Below are 21,042 nucleotides of genomic sequence, written 5' to 3'. Positions count from 1 at the left end.
TGTGGGGTTGCTGGAGCCTATTTCAGCTACTGATGAGCAAAGGTAGGGTACACCCAGAACGGGTTGGCAATCAGTCGTAGGTCCACAAAATCACATCACATTTAAACACACCAATTAACCTTTGAAGCATGTGGTAGGACTGTGGTAGGAAGGCGGTGAGTCTGGAGAAAAACCCACACATACACAGGGAGAACTTCAAAACTCCACACAGAAACAAGGGTCTTGAAGTTGAAAATTAGATCTTTGAGGAATAAAAAAGAACATAAAAAATGTACCTTCAGTCCAGTTTTATTCCATATTGAATTTAAGTACAGAGGAGAATCATGTTTTTTTAAATAAAGCTTTTTCTGTTCTGATGTTGCAGTAAGAGGGGGGCTGAGCCACCATGTGGTTACTGGAGAACCAACAGGGGTTTAGGCACTTATTTGAAATCCAGCATTATGAAAGTGTTTCTTTTATTCTATTAATCCCAGTGGCTAAAGAGCGTGTGATACAGCGGCTTTGCTTAGTGCAGTCTCTCACTTGTGGCGCCTCATTTAAAAAAAACAGGATTACAGATGGAGCTACAGAAACTGATCCAGAGGCTCAATTTGGGTTTTTTTTGTTCCAGACTTCTTAACAAATCAAAATCCTAGTTTATAAGACCAAGAATTTAAAGGACATCCAAGATATGTTAAATCTGAAACATCTTCTAAAAATGTAACCAGAGGCTTGTGTGAAAGGTAGAACATCAGGAGGGAAAGCAGATGATCCTGTGGCTGAGGTCAAAGATCTGTCAAACATAAACAGGAAGAGATCTAGACAATAGGCTGGAGACAAGAATGGGATATGTTTGAATATTGAGGTGACCAAATCTGGCCCAAAGTTAAAAAGCATCACCCTAGAGAGGGGTGGTTTTATTTTTTTAAACACTAAAAATAAAATCTTTCTTTGATGTCGTTAAAAATAATCAGACCCTGGAAGATATTTTTTAAAGTTGAAAATCATTGAGAAACTTTTAAAAATAATACAGTTACATCAAGCGGATCACAGAGCTGTGTTTTAAAGTTTAATAGAATTTCTGGCAGAACGGTTTGCTGCGTCAATTCTTTGAAAGTCTTAATGAAGCTTCAGAAAAAAGGATCTTCAATAAAAAGGAATTTCTTTTGTGTCCCTCTACTGGTCTTCATAAAAAACTTTGGCCATGGCGAGGGCAACTTTGGCAACTTTCTTATCCTTGGCGTCGGGGCCCATGTTGCTCCGTGCGATTCCTATCCAGTACTGCTCTGTGCGGATCTGGTAGTCCGTCACCGTCTCCCCCTCCTGCACAGACGGGTGCTCCTCCTCTTCATCTGGAAAAGTCAGACAAAAAGCCTGAACTCGACTTTGTGTTCTCCATGTGTGACCCAAAATCTAAAGGTTCTGTTAACATTTACATTCGAAGTGTACAACTAGGTTAAGGTTTTTGAGCGGTCCGGTTGCAGTTTGGCTTAACTGAGGTGAAGTTTCATGACTTTAAAGACCCAATCTGATGAAAATCGTGTTGTTAACATGTTCTTGTGCCATTTTTGCTGCCTGTTAGGAAAAATACGCTCAAAATTGTGTTTCTGAGTACAGCGTTCCCCCGCTTATTCGTGTTTCAATATTCGCGGTTTCACGGATACGTTGATTTTTTTTCAGCCACGTTACTCCTCCGGTTCATCACGAAAACTCAGACAACTCAAGATGCTTGTATGAGACTTTTGCATCTGAGGAAGTGCTGCGAGATTTTTTGTGGAAGGGGGAATGAGATGAAGAGCACGCCGGCCCGTCTGCTTCCGTCCTGGCTGCTAAAGAATATTTCAAACTGGTTCCACCGGTTCCTGAATCACTATAATCAAAGTTGGTGCCCCCGAACAGAGAAACGGCATCAGCTGATTTAGAAGCGACTGGAAAATATCCTGATACGCTGAAGAAGATAATCACAGAGAAAAATTATCATCCGGATGAATGAATGACGGATAAAACTGGCCTCCTCTGAAAGAAGTGACCCTGAAAACATGCTGCTGCTTGACTGATGCGCCGCGCCCGACGCTCAAGTTACACAGCAGGACCTCTACAGATAACTGAGGCAAACTTCCCAGAGTTCTGAAACTTCCAGTTTTAGATGAAACTTGATTATATTCTATTAAAAAACAGTAACTCTTGTAGTTAGAAATCCAGCTCGGATTTGAAACCAGGAATCTTCCTAAAACGGCGATCAAATTCATAATTATCTCATTTGTTCAAGTCCAGTGTTTATCAATAAATAAAAACAAACGTACTCCTGTGAACCACTCAACTCCTGAGTGTTCCTGTTGTACAAATGTGAACATCATGTTTTGGTTTTGTAATTTTTGTGTTAAAACCCTTAAAAAAATGTATATATTACTACATTAAAAAGCCTTGGAACGTTGTCTATGATGTTTGAAGTTCTTATTAGGAATTGAGAAAAGAATAATTTATAGGTTTGAAATGAAAAAATCCTCTAAACTTTTTGATAGTAAAATCTAAAAATCCTCATTAGGTTGAAGGATGATTCTTCTGTAAACTCAGAAGCTGATCAAACTGTTTTTCTAATCTCAACTGTGCAGCAGATCAAAGACACTGATTCATCTCTTGCCTTCTTCATCCTCGCTCTCCTCTTCAGCCTCCTCCTCTCCTTCTGCTCCTTCCTCCTCTTCATCCTCTTCACCCTCTGACTCAGACTCCTCCAGCCACTCCTGTGTTTCTGCAGAGTAAGATCATAAAACTTTCAACTTCAGCACAGAATCTCAGCTCCTCTTCCGGTTTCCCTGCGACTCACTTGGATCCATTTCTACTAGAACCTCCCACTGGTCCATCTTGTGGAGGTCCAGGCAGTAGAAGTCTCCCAGTGTGAACTGGCGGTCTCCCACCTCAAACATCCCTCCATACAGATACAGTTTTCCCTGACGCACTGTTGCCATGGCGCTGGATCTGGGACAAGGCTCCACAAGGGGCCCTGAGGCCGAAGCTGCTGAGAAAAAACCGCCAGAGAATGAAACCAGTTGGAAGAGTTTCATTTCACATGTCTTCCTACCATCATCCTCTTCTTCCTCCTCTTCTTCTTCTTCCTTGACGTCTTGAGGAACAGAAATCACTTCCTTGATGGTCATCACCGTGCCATCCTCAGTGACGATCTCCTTGACAATCTCAGTGGGTACCTGAGGTCCCACCTCCTCGTCTGTTGCCCCGCCCTCCTCCTCCACACCAGCCTTCTTTCCCCTCCGTCGTTTTTTCTTCTCTGTCTTGTTTCCCTAAACAGACGAAGAGAAACAGTCAGAACATCTGACAAGAACGACGGACACGAAGCAGAATCAAACACCAGACGCAAATACAAAGAATGTTTACGATAGTCGGACACTAGAAGAAAAAATAAATACATTTCTACTAAATTTTAAAGATGATCAGGATCAATGTCATTAATTTTTGTAGGTTTATCAACACCAGTGTTGTTTTTTATTAACACTTGATAAAGTTAGATTATTAACTTTTATTTTGTTACTTTAGGGTTAACTGATCTTAATCTGACACAATTTTACACAATAAATAAAAGGTTAAACGCAAAGGTTGAATGAGTGCTACTTAATGTGAGGTGCCGAGCGAATGACTTCATTAAAATAGAACTTTTCTAAGCTTTTATTTGGCTTATTTGATGTGTTTTCACACAGGTTTATGAGAATTTTTGACAAAAACAAGCATAGAAAAACAGCTTTATGTCCTTTTTGGCAGCTAAAGCTGCTCACAGGAGGTACTAAAGTTTACTACAATACCTAAAGAAAAATGCCTAAATGAACTTCAAAAACTTTTATAAATCTAAATTACCTAAAACATTTAGTTGAAAAAAGCCAATGACGGCCATATCATTATATGAACTACAAAAGCTGCTAATTCAGTGGTGAATTAATCAAGAAAATCAAAAAGAATGAAATGTTATGGTAAAAACTGTTACGATATTGCACAAACTGCAAAAATAAATGATTTGTTTGCTCACTTCTTTTAATAAATCAGCAAGAAAATTTGAGGAAATTTGAAAAAGGCAGCATCAAACAATGTGTTTACTTCCTAAAATGGGGAGAAAGACTTCAGGTAAAAGTTGATTGTAAAACATTTCTCTAAAGTAAAATTATAGCTAGTTTGTTATAAGTTTGATTTTTGTTTTTGGTTCTCAAGGAACACAAAATTCTAAAAGGTTTTACTATAAGTTCTTAGCAAACATAATACATTTTAACATTTCAAACATCATAAAAGAAGCACAGATGTCCTGAAAAAGTTGAATATTTGAGGCTTAAACGGTTGAAAAGGCTGAAAGCAACAAAGCAAAAGCTTTTATTTTGAAATCAAGGTCACTCAGACAGGCGCAGCTTACCCTAAGTACACCAGGGAACCAGCGGTTCTTTACAGAGTCAAACAGGTACAAATCGTTATAGAAGTCTCCCTCCAGAGTCTCATCCTCCTCTTCATCACAAACTCCCCCAAACAGCACCGCCCGCCCCGCTGGACCTGCAGCCAGAGAGAAGCCGGAGCGAGGGGGGGGCTTACTACCAGAGGGGTTTAGTCTGGACCACGCCCATTTCTCTGTGGGAAAGCAAGACGCAGAAGATCTGTTAAAATCAGCCCATCCTTCGAACTTTAAAGAGAAGAGTTGTTAACATAGAGAAGCAGGGGTTTTTGGGAGTTGTAGTAGATAGATTTAGTTTTTTGTCCCTGCTTTAACCCAAATCTGTAAAAATGGGTCTGATGTGTTAAAGGGGGTCAGAAGGTCTGGCCAAAGCAGAGCGACATGTGAGGAGTCAGTACCGTGAGAGTCCTTCCCCTCCCGCCTCAGGAGGAACATGTCGGAGTGGATGCTGCCCTTCTCCACGTCCTTCTTCACTCTCTGCAGGAGAAAAGGTGTTACAGAAGGTCACGGCGCCGCAGCACCTCATGGAAAACAAACGTACCGCCTTAGAGTATCCTCCGTAGATGATGACACCCGTGCCGTCCGGGGTGGAGGTCATCTGGCAAGCGGAACGAGGGCAGGGGGCGGAGCCTGAAGGAGCCAGCCTCGACCAGGTGAAGGTGTCCAGGGAGAAAGAGTAGACGTCGTTGTAGTAGATGAAATCCCTGCAGGAAAATGTTGGATTTTTACTAAAAAAAAAACAACATTGGGGGACAATAAACATCTTTGTCTCTGATGTTGTGAACCTGGCGCTCTCATGGAAACCTCCAAACACCAGCAGCTGCCTCTTGCTGAGGACCATCCGGTGTCCGCTGCGGCCCGACGGCCCACCGGTTGCTCTGGAAAAAAACATCCAGGCACCCGTCAGTCGAGGAAACAAAGGACAAAGCGGGAAATATTTGAAAGAGAAACATGACTGCATCAACAGGTTTGGAGAAACACTCTGGTTGTGCTCCTACTTGATGTTCTCCCACGTATGTGTGGCAAGGTGCAACACCCAAAGATCCTTGTAGTGGTAAAACTGCTCCCCGTTTGGGGAGGCGAACTCTCCTCCAAACACCCAGAGCTGACCTCCACCCTGAGGAACAACCACAGCCTGGAGGGAGGAACAGAACAGAGCAAGGAGGAGATGGAAAAGTGTCATCTTTATTGAGGTATCGGCTTTCTGTCCATCAAAACAGTGAGCTACTAGTTACTGATACATGAAAATGTATTCACAGGTTTCTGCAGCCTTCAGCTGAGCAAATGGACTTTTTGAGTTAATTTTTTAATTCTTGGGTTTTCCTCACCTCGAGGCCACAAGATTTATGAAAAAAATCCAAGAAATGCTTTACCTATTCTAAGATATAGCAAATTTAGTAAAAAATACATCAAGATGTCCCTTTATGGCAGCTCCATATACCCCTGATTTTCACAGTAACCACAAAAACGTAATAAAAGCCTCAACAATTGAATGATAACGTTTAGGTTGCTTTTAAAAATTAAAGCAAGTTTCCAAAAAAGGTTGGGTGTGTTCAGCTTTTGATTCTTTGAAATAAATAGTTTTTAAAAAAATCACAAAGTACAACTCTTTTTTTTCATTCTGAGACCTCAGACTGTAAAACATAAAAGCTGAGTTTTCCCTGAAGGAGTTTTACCTGGTGGGAACAGCGAGGTGGAGGAGGGTTGGGAATCTCAGATTTTAACCAGGTGTTCTTCTTGATGTTGTAGAAAAACAGGTCGTTGTACAAAAATGTCTGTAAAAGAAAAAGACAAGAAGTCTTCAGGGTAGTTTTTTCTGCTTTAAACACATTTACAGATCAACTATCAGACAGAGAAACATAGTAGGTAAGATGTTCAAAATATAAGCTTAACGGGCATTCTTACATAACTGATGCAAAACCAACTGCTTTGAAGCCTTTTTAGCCAACAGGTTTTTGTTATAAATCTATTGTAAAGAGAAAAAAGTAAAAACTACTGAAGAACAAGGCAAAACTATAAGAATACATGTTAAAAAATAAAGCTATTAATAGAAATAAAAGAGATTGGACTAAATTAAAAGGTAGAATAAAATGTTATTAATGAGAATAACAATCATGAAATGGAGCCAGTTGAAAAGAATTTTACTGGTATTTAATAAAAATCAACATTACAACAACCTTCTTCCCATTGAAGAATTCTCCTCCAAACAGAATAAGTTCTTCTTTCTCAGGATGGGCGGAGAATGAGGCGTTCAGTCTGCAGAAAGCAGATGTGAGACATTCATGAAGATAGAAAAACTGCATGTCTAAAATATTTTTTGATCTTTGTAAATTAAACTTTTTTAGTGTGAAAAATAAATTGAAGAAAAATTCCCAAATGCTACAATTTTCTTCTGTGTTCATGTAGGAATGCTCTACTCCCCTAAAACTCAAACGAATTAAACTGATTTTTTATATTTCTAAATCTGGTTTCAAATGAAGGCTGGAGTGAAAGTAACGACATATTTGTATTCAGGAAGGTTTTTTAAAAAGATCATAGTGAGGCGCTGCAGTCACCTTCTTATCACTTTTAGGACTTTACATTGACTGATTAAAAAGATAATAAAAATAGGTAAAAGCACAATAGATAAAACAAAGCTATTCAAGATAATAAATAGATTAGAATTCTTTTTTAATTGACGCTATCTTCTCTTAAATTACATTTGCTCCAAATCATAAATAGACATATTTGCACTTATATACACGCCACATTGTACCCATTAAAAAATAATTATTGTCAAACTGAGTTTGATCAGTGGCATGAAATGGATTAGGAAGAAGCGAATTAAATAATCCCACCTCCAATATATTTAATAGAGGTGTAACATTTAAAGGACTTAATTCATTTCTATTTCTATGATCCAGTTGGAAGTTGTTTTTCATTATATTTCATTGTTGTATTTCATTCATTTCCCTTTCGGGGTCAAGGGGCTGCCAGAGCCTATCCCGGCCACTTGTGGGTGAAGGCAGGGGGACACCCTGGACAGGTCCTCAATCACACACCCATTCACTCTCACACTCACACCTAGGGACAATTTAGAGTTGCCAATTAACCTATGAAGCATGTTTTTGGACGGTGGGAGGAAGCTGGAGAGAACCCACACATGCACAGGGAGAACATGCAAACTCCACACAGAAAGACCCCCCCCCCCCAATTGATGTTGATTTTTTCAGGTCCCCCAGCCGGGACTTGAACTGGGGGCCTTCTTGCTGTGAGGCAAGAGCGCCAACCACTGCGCCACCGTGCAGCCCACCAATACCAGTAAAAAAAGTAATTTCAAAATGAAATAAATTGATTGTACCCGATTTTGGAAAATACCAGGTGGATTGAGAAATGGTGGGTTTATTTTACAGTAAGGTAAAAAGCTAACAAGTGACATCACAACAGGCAACACTCACGTGGTGGTGGCAGCAAAAAATACTCAAGGCAAGCATCATTCCAGTCCAATGTGTTGAAAGACTTTGAATTTGGAATGGATTTGCCATTTATTCTTGTTTACATGTTTACTTGTACTCTGTATTTATCTCTGAGTCACACTGGTTGAATTTTTGGCTAAAGATGTCCTGGATCCATTTTCTCACCTGGGTGATGGAGGTGGGCAAGATGTTTCTACAACCTGGGTTTTCTTTGCATCCAAGTTCTGAAACTCAGCTATCAAAGCCTCTAAGTCCTCCTGAAGAAAGAAAAGCGGACACGAGAGAAGCAATAAATAGAGGAAAAAACGTTTGGTTTTGTTTTTGTTTTTAAACAAGTTATGATTTCAATAAAAAGTTCAGAAGTTCGTCCTGGTTCGGATTACCTCTTCTCGTTTGGACCTTTTCGACACTTTCTTCTCCATTTTTGAAGCGGTTTTCTCTGCTCCTTTCCCTTTCTTCTCTTTTTTTCCTTTCTTTCCCATGACTGCTTAAATTCACAGATACTAAAACGAACTTTTTTTTCTTAACTAAAGAAATCCGTACATCTTGTGGAAGCCAAAGTCCTACACACGCCAAACCCCACGCCTCTTTTGCTGTCGGCGAGATTAACTTCCGGCAACAAACCGTGACTTGATCCGGAAGTTCCGGTAGAGTAGCGCCCTCTCGCGTATCGGAGTGGCACTTCTCCATCCAACCGTTCATTCATCCTCTGCTGTTAATCTGGGCCACGCGGGAAGCAAAGCAGGCCTCCTTTTCCACAGACCCCCCCTTCCAGCTCCACTGGGGAGTCCCTAAAGCGTTCTCGGTGAGATTGGACACGCCCTCCAGGTTCCTGTGGGACCTACACTCAAAGTCGACGCCTATGAAGTATCTAGGGATAGCCTGAGCCACCCCACCTGGCTCCCGTCATTGTAGAGGAACATCAGATGGACTGTGAGTGTGAAGCCCTCCTTTAATTTGGGGGTCGAGCCCGTGACCCTGGCAACAAGCTCAGACATGCTCAGGTAGCGATGAGTGGACAGCCTGCTCCACTCTTCATCCAGGGGTCACGGCTGAAGGTCAGATGACACATTTATAAGGTTGATGATTGAACTCCTGCCCAGTGTGTGCTGGAACTACATGGCTTGAACAAAGTGTTCCTCAAGAAAAAAACAAAAAAAATAAAGTCCAGGAACACAGCCCAGGTTCAGATGTCCCAGATATTACTGTCATTACCATGGTAACCCATAATGCCTCCCCCTCCCAGTAGAATGATGTAGTACTAACTATAACAGAAACAAATAAAAATATGAGGATAAAAACATTTGTTTCTTCAAACAATAGCGCTAAGCTATTACTAAGAGTTTCTTTGGACGACTCTGATGAAGACGGAACGTCTTCGTCAAAACATGTCAGGTGTGTTTTCAAAAATACTGCATGTCTGATAACAAAAGAATTAAGAAGCTATTCAATACTATATACACTATGAATGTTATCACACTTATCAAGAGTTTTGCTATTATTGTTATGATTCCCTTTTTTTTTTAAAAAAAAGACCAGAATTCAGTTTGACATGAGGGTTCATACAGCTTCACACATTTCTAAATACCTGGTGAGAGATTTTTTAAACTTTACAAAGTCAAAAATCCTTATTTCATCATTAACTTTCTCCACGCCATGAGTGAGAGGTTTCCATCCGCTGCAGGACGAGCCGGTACCATGCAGTTAAACGTGTTTGAACGCACGTGTTCGGTTGTCCTCTGTGTGTGTGGAATGTTGCAGAGGGAAGGTGATGGATGTTTGTGTGCCATGGCAGCGTCCTCACACCGCGATATAGCATGTGTCTGACACCTGAGGCCCTCGGACAGGTCCTGATCTCATGCAGCAGTGGGGATTTCAGCCGTTTGCTCCAGTTTAAATCATGCATTTGTGAATTCACCACAAGTAATTGCATGAAAGGAAACTACAACTGTTACTTCTGCTGTGAAACCAGGTACCCAAACCCTTACCAAAAACAAGGGAGAATTTGAATTTTCTGAGTTTATTGTTTGAACACTTGTGACCAGAAGAGGGCAATATAGGGTTTCTTTAAACGCAGTCTGTGCTCACTAACCTGAACGTATGGATAATTAGTCTAAAAAAATAGAAAAACAAATCTAATGGATAAAGTTGCATCAAAACAAGATTTGTTCAATGGTTTACTGTAGGTTTCACCAGGTTTACACACTGTAGCTGCATATTCTTCCATGCAGACCTTCCTTAGAGCTGTGATATTTTGGGGCTGTTGTTGGATTGACGTCTGAAGACTGGCTAGAACACACCAGAACCTTAAAATGTTCCATATTTAGCCACAACTTCACTGTCCAGGCGATGTTTGGAATCATTGTCATGCTGGAACATCCAGTAAAAGTTCCATCCTCAATACCCTCACTGTTGGAAGGGGGCTTCTGCCCAAAATCTCACCATACATGCCCCTGTTCATCCTTCATATGGATCAGTCATCCTGTCTTAGCAGAAAAGCATCCCCAAAGCATGATGGTTCCGCCCCCATGCTTCACAGTGGTTTGGTGTTCTGGCGATGCAACTCTGCTTTCTTCGCCCTCAACTAATCTCATGACATTCTCCCTCTGTGAGAACCTTTCCTCATCGTTTACAAGATCATTTTTCCCCCAGCAGGTGAGATCTTTCATGGAGCTCCAGCTCATCTAGTATTTCTTATTATTTTCTAATAATGGCTGCAACAGTTGATCTCTTCTCTCGAAGCTACTTGCTTGTTGTAGAATAGTTCATCCCGCAGTATGTGGCCGCAGTATGTGAAGCTTCATGACTGTGTGTCTGATGTGGTAGTCTGCAGCACTGGGGTACCACAGGGTACTGTGCTCTCTCCTTTCCTCTTCACCCTGTATACATCGGACTTCACACACAACACTGACAGCTGCCACCTCCAGAAGTTCTCTGATGATACAGCCATTGTCGGGCGGATATCTCAGGGAAACGATCTGGAGTACCTGGAGGTCATCACCAACTTTGTGGACTGGTGTGCTCTGAACCACCTGCACATCAACGCCAGCAAGACGAAGGAGGTGGTGATCGACTTCAGCAGGAAACCACATCTGACTGCACCGGTGAACATCCAGGGCTTGGACATTGAGGTCGTGGAGGACTATAAATACCTGGGTGTTCACCTAAACAATAAACTGGACTGGACACACAACACAAATGCCCTGTACAAGAAGGGCCAAAGTCGTCTCCACCTGCTCAGACGACTGAGGTCCTTTGGGGTGTGCAGGACACTGCTAAGAACTTTTTATGACTCTGTGGTGGCTTCAGCCATCCTTTATGCAGTGGTCTGCTGGAGCAGCGGAAGCTCGGAGAGAGACAGGAAGAGACTGAACAAGCTGGTCAAACGGGCCGGCTCTGTCCTGGACTGCTCCCTGGACTCCATCGAGGAGGTGGGTGAGAGGAGGATGTTAGCCAAGCTGACATCAATCATGGACAACCCCTCTCACCCACTGTACCAGACTGTTTCAGACCTCAGCAGCTCCTTCAGTGGCAGACTGCTGCACCCACGATGCAAGAAGGAACGCTATCGTAGGTCCTTCATCCCAGCTGCCATCAGGCTGTTCAACCTCAGCCTAAGTAAATAGTTTTTATTGTTTTAGTTTTGTTTTTTATTCCACTGTACAAAAATGTATATACAGATGACCTCTATATACCAGCACATCTCTTTCCCTGTTTATTTATCAGAACACTCTTACTTTTGTATATATTCTTTCAAATGTGTGTCTGTCTAACTTGTCATTACTGTCTGTACATACTTGTGCCAAACTCCATGCTACTGTGACAAGGAAATTTCCCATTCGTGGGATTAATAAACAAATCTAATCTAATCTAATCCCATCTACCATCTCTGGTGTCCTTTGGCAGCTCTTTGGTCTTGGTCATGGTGGGGAGGTTGCAGTCTGACTGTTTAAAGGGTGTTGACAGGTTATACAGATAACCAGTTCAAACAGGTGACATTAATACAGGCAACTAGTGGAGGATAGAGGAGCTTTTTAAAGAAGTAATAACAGGTTTGTTAGGGACACAATTCATGGCTGTTTGTTAGAGATAAATGCTTATTTTCTGCTCCATTATATGAAATGATCTTTAAAAATCAAACAATATAATTTCCTGGATTCTTTTTTTTCATTCTATTTCTCAGAGTTAAGGAGAATCCATGATGAACATTATAGAGCAAACTCGTTGTTTTAAAAGGGACAACTTACAATTCTTTGCTTTTTTGTGCCCATATTTTTAAAATCCAACATCATACGCTCTGAATCTTGTTTTACCTTCTCCCAACTTCTAAACCTCTGAAGGTTTGACCTAAAATGTCAAGTTTCAACAGAAAAAAGGTTCTTCTCACTATGTTGGCATTGGCAGAACATCAGGCTTTGGTTTTTGTTATTTTATGGTTTCCTGTGTCCTGTCCCGTTATCCTGGTTCTGTAGTCATCTAGCGACCAATGGATTTGTGTTGTCTTGAAAGTAAAATGAGCTTTACAAACACAAAAGCTAAAAAATAAAATGATTAATTCAATTTTAGTTATGAAGCCAAATATTTCAACACAGTTGTCTCAACGGGTTTCACACCAGTAAACAACAAGATAAAAAATCAGTTATAAAATGTTATCATTGATATGGCTACTGCGATTACTTACATATTTATAATTTAATGTTGATATTATTAGGTCTTATATTTAGGTAAATGATAACATAGAAACCACAGATCATTTTTAAGTTATGCATATTACAATAGGGGAGGGATTAAATATGTTTGCTTTCTTCCCTTCCCGAATGAACTGTTTAGTTTGAAAAGTAAGATATAAGGATGTTTACTCTCAGATTATGACTTATTTTTGTTTATTTATTTATGTGCTGTTCCTGCGTTGAAGGAAGTATGTTCCAACATGCTATGCTTAAAACAATCAATTAACTCAAACTCAAATTACAATGGATGACTGCTAAACTAAACCAAACAGACTTTACTAAACTGGGCATCCCTACCCTGAGACCCTCCTTCTCTGTAAGGAAAAAATCAAAAAAGACACAGATACCAAGAATAAAAAGAAGAAATCTCGGAGATGTCCACAGAAAGGAAGGTTCCTCTTCCAGGACAGACAGGCAATGTAACAGGACTGTTAGAGAAGAATTAGCTTATCTAACGCTACAACTACATGTCTGAATAGTGTAGCTCATGGGCTTCATCCAGATGGAACCGGAGGACGGCTGGGGGCGCGAGAAGAGCCGGAGGAGAGGTCCACGGCCAAGAACAGGAGCAGGAGCGCAGATGAGCCAACTGGAATCTGGAATCCCTCCCACCAAACACAGGCATGGAGACCTAAATGATAAATAATGATCAAGAATAGAGGAGTAATTTAGAATAGAGGACAGAACCCCAATGCACCATACTTTCCACAGCTACTAGCAACTCATTGTACTTGAATACCATTCTCCTGCCCACACAGGAGAATGGTATTCTATTCTTTTTATCTTTTCCAGCATTTGGTGTCAGCAGAGACACATGTTGTGTCCCTTCCATGGGCTGCTATCAGCTGACTCCAAACACACTCAGCACATGACTTCCCGCCCACCGCTGTTGTTCTCTCTGCTGACTATTAACGCTGTTCTCCTGAGGCCATGCCTGACTGAGAAAAGGTCAAAGCGCGAGGTGTGATACTTACATTCTTTCTTCTGTAGGCGAGCACGAGCTTTACACAAAAAACAAGAGACCGATCAAACTATAGAGGAAAAAAATGTTTGAGGATTGTTTTTTTAAGAATCACATCCCTGTTCTCAGGAGAACGAAAACAAAGAGGGAGCACGCTCCAGTCTCTAACAGATAAATGTCAAAGGTATAAGAGTCTGCAGATCCTATTCTTTATGGCCATTTGCTCTACATTTTTGATCATCCTTATTATTGTTAAGTCATTTAACAAAATTAGGTGAGAAAATATAAGAATATATATGAGCAATAACATAGTTCAAGTTCAAAAATGTTTATTTTATACAAGTGAAAACAAGTGTAGCATAACAAAATAATATAAACAAGACAAACTTATATAAAACAAGAAAATTATATAAAACAAGACAAGACAAAATTATATAAACAGCAAAAGTCCAAAAGGGAGTGAGAAGAAGAAAAACCTTATAAACCCTCACCCCCTTTACCTTAAGTCCTTACTTTCCTAACTAAACCCAGCACACCCACCATCAAAGTCTACTAATACTAATACTAATTTTAACACTGTGGTTCCTTAAAGTCCCCCATGGCACTTTCCTATTAAATAAAAAACGCTCCCAGTGGTGTTTTGATCATAATTACGAAGTTATTAAACCACAATCCCACAACCTAAAAGTTTAAAAAGCCATATTTCATGTTTATCTGAAGCCTCTGTTTCCAAAATCTACTCCACATGGGCGTGGCCATTTGTGCTGAGCTGAGTAGCCCCGCCCTTGACACAGGGGGACACAAACGACACCGACTGACAGTGTCTGTTCTCAAAAGTTTCTCTTTAGTGATAAAGAAATTGTGCAAAGTTACATATTTTTGGTTCCAAATCTATACTTTATGAACCATGTGTGGAATGACAAAACCAGTGTGTGAACCAGACCCTGCTGTTTAACAAAATTACACATGAAAAAGAACTTTGTTAAGCCCGTGAAAATAGCTTTGAATTACATTATAATTTAGGTTACATTGCACCAGCAGGCAGGCTTGGCTGTGGCTCACAACTGTTTTAATACTAGTATATGCAGAGTGTTGAATTCACTTGCACAGCAAATAAAATGAAATGCCAGAAAGGAAGTGACTATTCGCACGTAATTTTCCAAATACGTGCAGACAGTGCTGAACTTTTCACATTTTAATTTAATGCTAAAACTGCACTGAGAATAAAACTAATTTGTTTTAACTCATATGAAAACATTAAAGACCCTTTAGGTTTTCGATTGAATATTTTGCCACCATTCTGCAAAATATTTACCGGTAATTGATTTTCTTCACGTTCTGAAGAATTACTGAGAAAATGAATTAGTTCTAACATCAGAGTTTAATTGATATACCGTTGATAGATTTCTAAAATTACAAGACATGACAGACTTTGAATTTCAAAGCTCTAATTTTTACTGAAGTATCATGACTCATCTCACCTCAACGTGATTAATTTGTATGATATAATAATTACCCGTCTATGCAATTTGTCACATTTGATCAGTCAAAGGCAGCTATGTAAATTCTGCATGAAGTCATGGTGGATTGAGATAGTTAGAGACATGATCCAGTATCACTCATCTTCAAAAGGATTTGTTGAAAACATGTTTTTAAACTTACAAAGTTGATTTTTGTTGGATGTCTTTGAGCTCTGTGATAATCAAATATAGGGTTTGTGTGCTATTGTTTGTTCTGAGTCATGTTTTCTTGTTTTTTTTTCATGTTGTGTGTTCCCCATGTCACATTCACACCAGCTTCAAGTTAACTATCCTCATCTACCTTCATTTTATTTCATTTATTTAAGCATCTGGATTTCAGATTTTCTTTGTCAGGTCATCTTCTTTGTCCCACCTGAGAGTTCCCCTTCTGTTCATGTCTAAACGTGTTTACTAAGGTTCAGTGTTCTGCATTCTGGTGCTTCTCCACCAGTGCCTGACATCAAAAGTGAGAAGTCCAATAAATACCTATTCTTTGGCTTAAAACGAGTTGTTTTCTTGCTTGTGTGGGTGGTCATTGGTAGATTTGCGGCGTGTCTGACGTCAAAGGATCTGATTGAGGGCAATTCCAGATAAATCACCTTCTGGACACATCTACCTTTAAGCTCAGGGCCATGAAGTAAAAAGAAACATCTCTTCTGATGATCTATTCAAACAGATGGCTGGAGTGCATCTGTGTCCCTCTGCAACAACACACACATTAACGCAGTGACTCAGCAGCTCCACGTCAATACTGCCCTCAGCATCGGCCTCTTTCCGCTTGCCTGTCGTCTGGTCGTGACTGATACTCCAGGAGAGGAATAAGGGAAAGAGGTGATGAGATGATGAAAGCTGCAGATGGAGAAGCGGATATTACCTTCAATTTAAAATATTTTTTAAACCCACGTCCACCGGAGCAGGTGATAAGAAATCTAATTTCCACTTTGATTTATTTTAGTGCCTGGTTCAATGTTAATGTATTGACTTTTTGGCCAAATTTCCCCCCACAATCTCAAATCAAAATATGATTCCAGCTGTCTGTTTGTGTCTGTGTGACGTTATTGAGCCTCGTTTACATCGATGTGACTGTTCAGCTGCTGAATCTCATTTTGCCTCTGCTTCTGTGAAATTCTGAGGGAAATGTGACATGGCTGCATGTGCAATACTAAGAAGTGAAAGGTAATTTCAGTAAAGCTGTGAATAAATCCTAAACGACCAGTTTGGCTGCATTAACTTGTTTTCCCACATATATGGGAAGCAGTCTGACATAAGGTATTGCCTTCCTTCTCACCACTGAGTCACTGGGTAGATTTGTATCTCACTGGGCTAAGATTGTTGGTGACTAATTGCAAAAGACATTCCCAGCAGTTATCAAATTGTTACAAAACTTTTATGATTGCTTTAAGATCAAATTTATTCATCTCTGAGTGGAGAATTTTCCACTTAAAGCATAGCAGTTCACAATCGGAACAAAGAACACACAATTTAAAATAAAATATAAAGCATCACATATTTACACAATCACACTGGGAGAAGATATTGGGTCATTGCATCATGGGTCGAAAATATTACACAGGCCAGAGACAGCTGATTATTAATGTTTTAATGTAAGTTTCATGAGTCAGAAAGCAAAGGATGCTTTAGGGTTGCATCAAAGTGGAAACCCTTTGACTTCCTGATTGAAGTTCACCCATAATCTTAAGAAAGTAAAGTCAGGACAGTTCACCATTGTACCCCTAGGGAGAAATCTACACAAAGAAGGGCTTCTTTCTGGTTTGAAAAATTTGTGTCACAGTCCTGCATCTGGGATTATATTGAAGAAGATTTGCACGTTTTTCTGGACCTTAAAAGTGTTTTAGTCGGATTGGCAATATTAGTATTTTGTTGTGGTTTTGTTTTTAATCAGTTATTAATTTGCTTCAATTGCATTTTACTTTCTCTGATATTTCAAATAAGAAGCTAAAAAAAACTAGATACCATAAGAGCTAAAACGATGATGACATAGGAAAGTTTTTTTAATTGTTTATATACATTGCGTTGCACTTTGGTTTAATAGACTTTAGCATTTATACCTTCCTTTTTCCAATGTTAGCATTGTCAGTGTCACGACTAGAACGCGGGGCGGACCCAGATGCTGAAACCCAGAGGCTGAGACAGATAGGTGAGAGGTAAGTAAGAAGTTTATTAGAGTTCTTGTTGGTTCCTGGCGAGGCTGTGGGTAACGTGGCTGCGGCTCTTGATCGAAGACTCTGGTACCGTTGGTGTGGAACTCCAAGAGCGAGGGACCAGACAGAGTTCGTGGCTTAAGTTCTTGTTGCGTGGCGTGGCTGGAGATCTTGAGGAGAGCTGTGGCTTGATGCGTGGCGTGGCTAGAGATCTAGATGAGAACAGAGACTGTGGCTCACATTCACAGGTGGCTTCAGCAAAGGAGAGCTGTGACTTCTGCTGCTTGAGGTGGTAAGGTTCAGGTGACACTCTTGGCATGAGGTGAAAAGTGCAGAAAACAGACAAGGTCAGCTCATGACGAGATCAGTAGCCAGACGTAGTGAGCTTCTGGAGACTAAGCACCATCAGGGTTAACGGACTGGCAAAGAATGATGAAGCTGGGTCTCCTTTTGTAGCAGGTGACTTGATGAGTTGAGTAGTCATAGCTGAGATGAATGAGCAACAGAGCTGGAGGGGGAAGAGTCTGATAGGCCACCATGACAGTCAGAAAGTAGCTTTATTTCTTACTGACATTCATCAACTGAAATAAAGTATCTTTCAAACCCACTTTTGGAGTCATGGGGTAGCTGGAGCCTATCCCAGCCACTGTTTGACAAAGCTAGGGCTCACCCTAGACAGGTTGTCAGTCTGTTGCAGGGCCACACAACCACACACTTACATTCAACCCAATTGTCAACTTAAAGTCAACAATTAACCCATGAAACTTGTTTTTGGGCTGTGGGAGGAAACCGGACAGCCTGGAGGAAACCGAGGCATCCATGGCAAAAACATGCTGACTCCACACAGAAAGGTCCCAGCTGGGATTTAAACCAGTGACTGGAGGTGTGAGGCAAAGAGTGCTAACCACTACATCTATGTGGATCCCTAGTACTATTGTTTGCAGAAAAAAACATTTTTGCTCATAGGGAAATTTTTCAAAATAGTGCAACAAAAATAGAAAACATTTCTCCTACTTTTCACTCAATGGATGACATATGTAAACATTTTATGATTAAAATTGTGTTTCTGAGTTTTTCTATATTCAAGTCGTAGTGAATCAGGAGCAAACAAAAAAAGGCATTTGAAAAAGCCAGTAGTTGTTACATAAAAACTACAATCAACAAGCCATAAGCTCCCTGCTCTGCTCCATTTTGATGGATCCACTTGTAGACAAATAGATCCGTTAATGTCTTCGTTTTCCTCGTCTGACCTGGAATCTGGCTCAAAGCTGTATGTCTGTATGGCTTCAGTATTGCTCACCATTTTTGTTGCACTCAAAATGTTAGCTCGGGGGTGTGAGGGGCTATAACTAGCGGAAAAGAGGGTACACAATGGGATGATGGGAAATGAGCACAGACTTACTCCATGGTAACATTACTCGCAGCCACAACTCAGAGTCAAATTTCTAATGAACTCCTGCTGCTCTGCAGAAGCTATGTCCTAGAAAATTACACAAGTTTTTTTATTTTGGCTAAAAATGGCATAATCATAATTAAAAGACCACTGGGGATACTTTGAAAATAGATAAAAAAAAGGTGATCAAAGCAGGACTTAAAGACTGAAACAAGTGAGTTGTGTGAAACTAAACATCAAGTCTGAGTTTCTCTTAAAAACGTTGAACAACAAAAAACAAAAAAAAATATTTAAAGTAATAGCTCACCTCTGTGAAACAAAGCATTTCATATCTACTGTAGATTCTCCAGAACCATCACCGCGCTGAAAAATTTCCGTCTCCAACTGGAAACGTTTTTTTTGGAGACGTCGAGGCCTGTGGAGGTTTCCTATTGCAGTGTCAGTTGATCTTCCGGCAAGCACCTAGGTATTATCAGTCCGACCGCAACAAAATCACCCTAATCATTAACTCCCTTCGCAATAAAGCACTGCAATGGGCCCAAGCGTTCATTTCTGCCAATCCCATTACTATTCTGCCGTACGATCGCTTCATCAATGAATTTCGCTTGATTATTGATCAACCGCGCAAAGAGGAAGAAGCCACCCGGATATTGCTTAGCCTCAAGCAACACAATCGTTCGGTCAGCGATCACGTTATCGACTTCCGCATACTAGTGGTGGAAGCCGGTTGGCCCGATCAACCCCTGAAAGGAGTTTTTTATTAATCATTGAACGAAGACATTAAAGATCACCACCTATGTACTCAACCTGAAGCCACCACTTTTGAAGGACTAGTAACCGCGGCCCTCCGTTCAGATATCCGGCTCTGGAAGAGTCAAAACGAACAACAACAATCTTCCCGCAAACCATCCCACAGCTCCTATGTCTCAGCTGCAACTCAGAATTAACCTCCTCGTTCCATGATCATCTCTCATCCCAAGCCTACTGACGGAACCCATGCAAATAGGACATTCTAAGCTCTCCACCGAAGAACGCCAAAAACGTCACGAGGAGGGTTCTTGCTTCTACTGTGAAAAAATGGGACATTTAGTAAACCAATGTCTGTCTCGTTTAAACATCCGGGCTCCCCGGACAGGCCGCGGGCGGGTGTTTCTGTGAGACACACAGACAAGATTTTTTTTTCTTACCTGTCAAGATCTGTTTTAACTCTAAGAGCCATGATTTGCAAGCCCTAATTGATTCTGGTGCTGAACAAAGCCTGATTGATTCCCATCTCGTTTCCAAATTCTCTCTGCTCACAGAACCTTTGGACACCCCCATGGAAGCCTCTGGCTTATGTGGGCAACACCTTTCTCACAAAACCCATCACACCAAACCCGTACTCTTAATCTCTTCAGGTAATCCTAGAGATCACATTCAATTTCTTATTACCAAATCCACACATACTCCCATCGTTTTGGGATTTCCTTGGCTAAAATTGCACAACCCTCAGTTGAATTGGACACACCGTCATATTTTGAACTGGAGTGTCTTTTGTACGGCCATCTGCCTCCAGTCTGCCGTTCCCTCCGTTTCTACTCCCATCACTAATCCGTCCGACAATTCTGATCTATCTAAACTCCCTGCTTGTTATCACGATTTGATAACCATTTTTTGTAAAGCTAAAGCTAGCGTCTTGCCTCCTCACCGTCCTTACGACTGCTCCATAAATCTCCTCCCCGGTGCTCCCCTTCCTAAGGGGAAAAAACTTCTATGGAGAGTAATATTCAGGAAGCCTTATCCCTGGGTCACATCCGTCCGTCTTCATCTCCGGTGGGAGCCGGATTCTTCGTAGAGAAGAAGGATAAATCATTACGCCCATGCATTGATTATCGAGAAACCATGTAACCATAAAAGACAAATATTCTCTTCCTCTCATCTCGTCTGTTTTTGATTCTATTCAGGGAGCTAAGATTTTCTCTAGACTAGACCTACGCAATGCCTATCATCTCGTACGGATCAAAGAAGGCGACGAGTGGAAAACGGCCTTCAATACACCCCTTGTTCATTATGAATATCTGGTTATGCCCTTCGGGTTAACCAACGCACCTGCAGTGTTCCAAAGGTTGGTAAATGATGTGCTCCGAGATTTCCTAAACCCTTGACTAAGGGGGAACGGGGGTACTGTCATGGTGCCTCTGTCAGCTCTCCTCCCCCTCCCCTCTCTGCTTGGCTCCTGATTCATCTCAGCTGTGTGCACTCAACTCATCAACCACCAGACCTTCATAAGGAGATCCAGTACCAGTATTCATCACCAGTTTATTGCCCCTGATGGTGCCTAGTCTAGTCTCATGTTATTTCTAGTCCATGTGTTCATGCTCTCGACTAATATTGTTTATGCCTCGCCTTCAGGACTCTCATA

General features: G+C 40.9%; 1 protein-coding gene across 2 annotated transcripts; it reads right to left on the bottom strand.

The window, feature by feature from the left end:
- Positions 1 to 272: 272 nt before the first annotated feature.
- On the bottom strand, positions 273 to 8,760 carry klhdc4 (kelch domain containing 4). Of its 2 annotated transcripts, none has more exons than XM_004069743.3 (13): positions 8,259 to 8,760; positions 8,041 to 8,132; positions 6,598 to 6,676; positions 6,097 to 6,195; positions 5,419 to 5,555; positions 5,206 to 5,298; positions 4,962 to 5,124; positions 4,819 to 4,897; positions 4,388 to 4,596; positions 3,059 to 3,275; positions 2,804 to 2,995; positions 2,621 to 2,728; positions 273 to 1,331 (listed from the first exon to the last, which is right to left on the bottom strand). In XM_004069743.3, exons 1-13 carry the CDS (start codon positions 8,355 to 8,357, stop codon positions 1,156 to 1,158), a joined length of 1,743 nt encoding a protein of 580 aa, XP_004069791.1. In that variant the 5' UTR covers positions 8,358 to 8,760; the 3' UTR covers positions 273 to 1,155. The 2 variants fall into 2 exon arrangements, with proteins under 2 accessions (XP_004069791.1, XP_020559817.1); XM_020704158.2 differs by having other exon boundaries at positions 2,804 to 2,992.
- Positions 8,761 to 21,042: the final 12,282 nt, after the last annotated feature.

The sequence above is a fragment of the Oryzias latipes genome, chromosome 6 (assembly GCF_053564925.1).
Source record: "Oryzias latipes strain Hd-rR chromosome 6, Olatipes_Hd-rR_3.1".
NCBI classification, from domain to species: domain Eukaryota; kingdom Metazoa; phylum Chordata; class Actinopteri; order Beloniformes; family Adrianichthyidae; genus Oryzias; species Oryzias latipes.
Note: the sequence above shows the minus strand (reverse complement) of the source record. Positions and strands in the feature narration are given on the sequence as shown.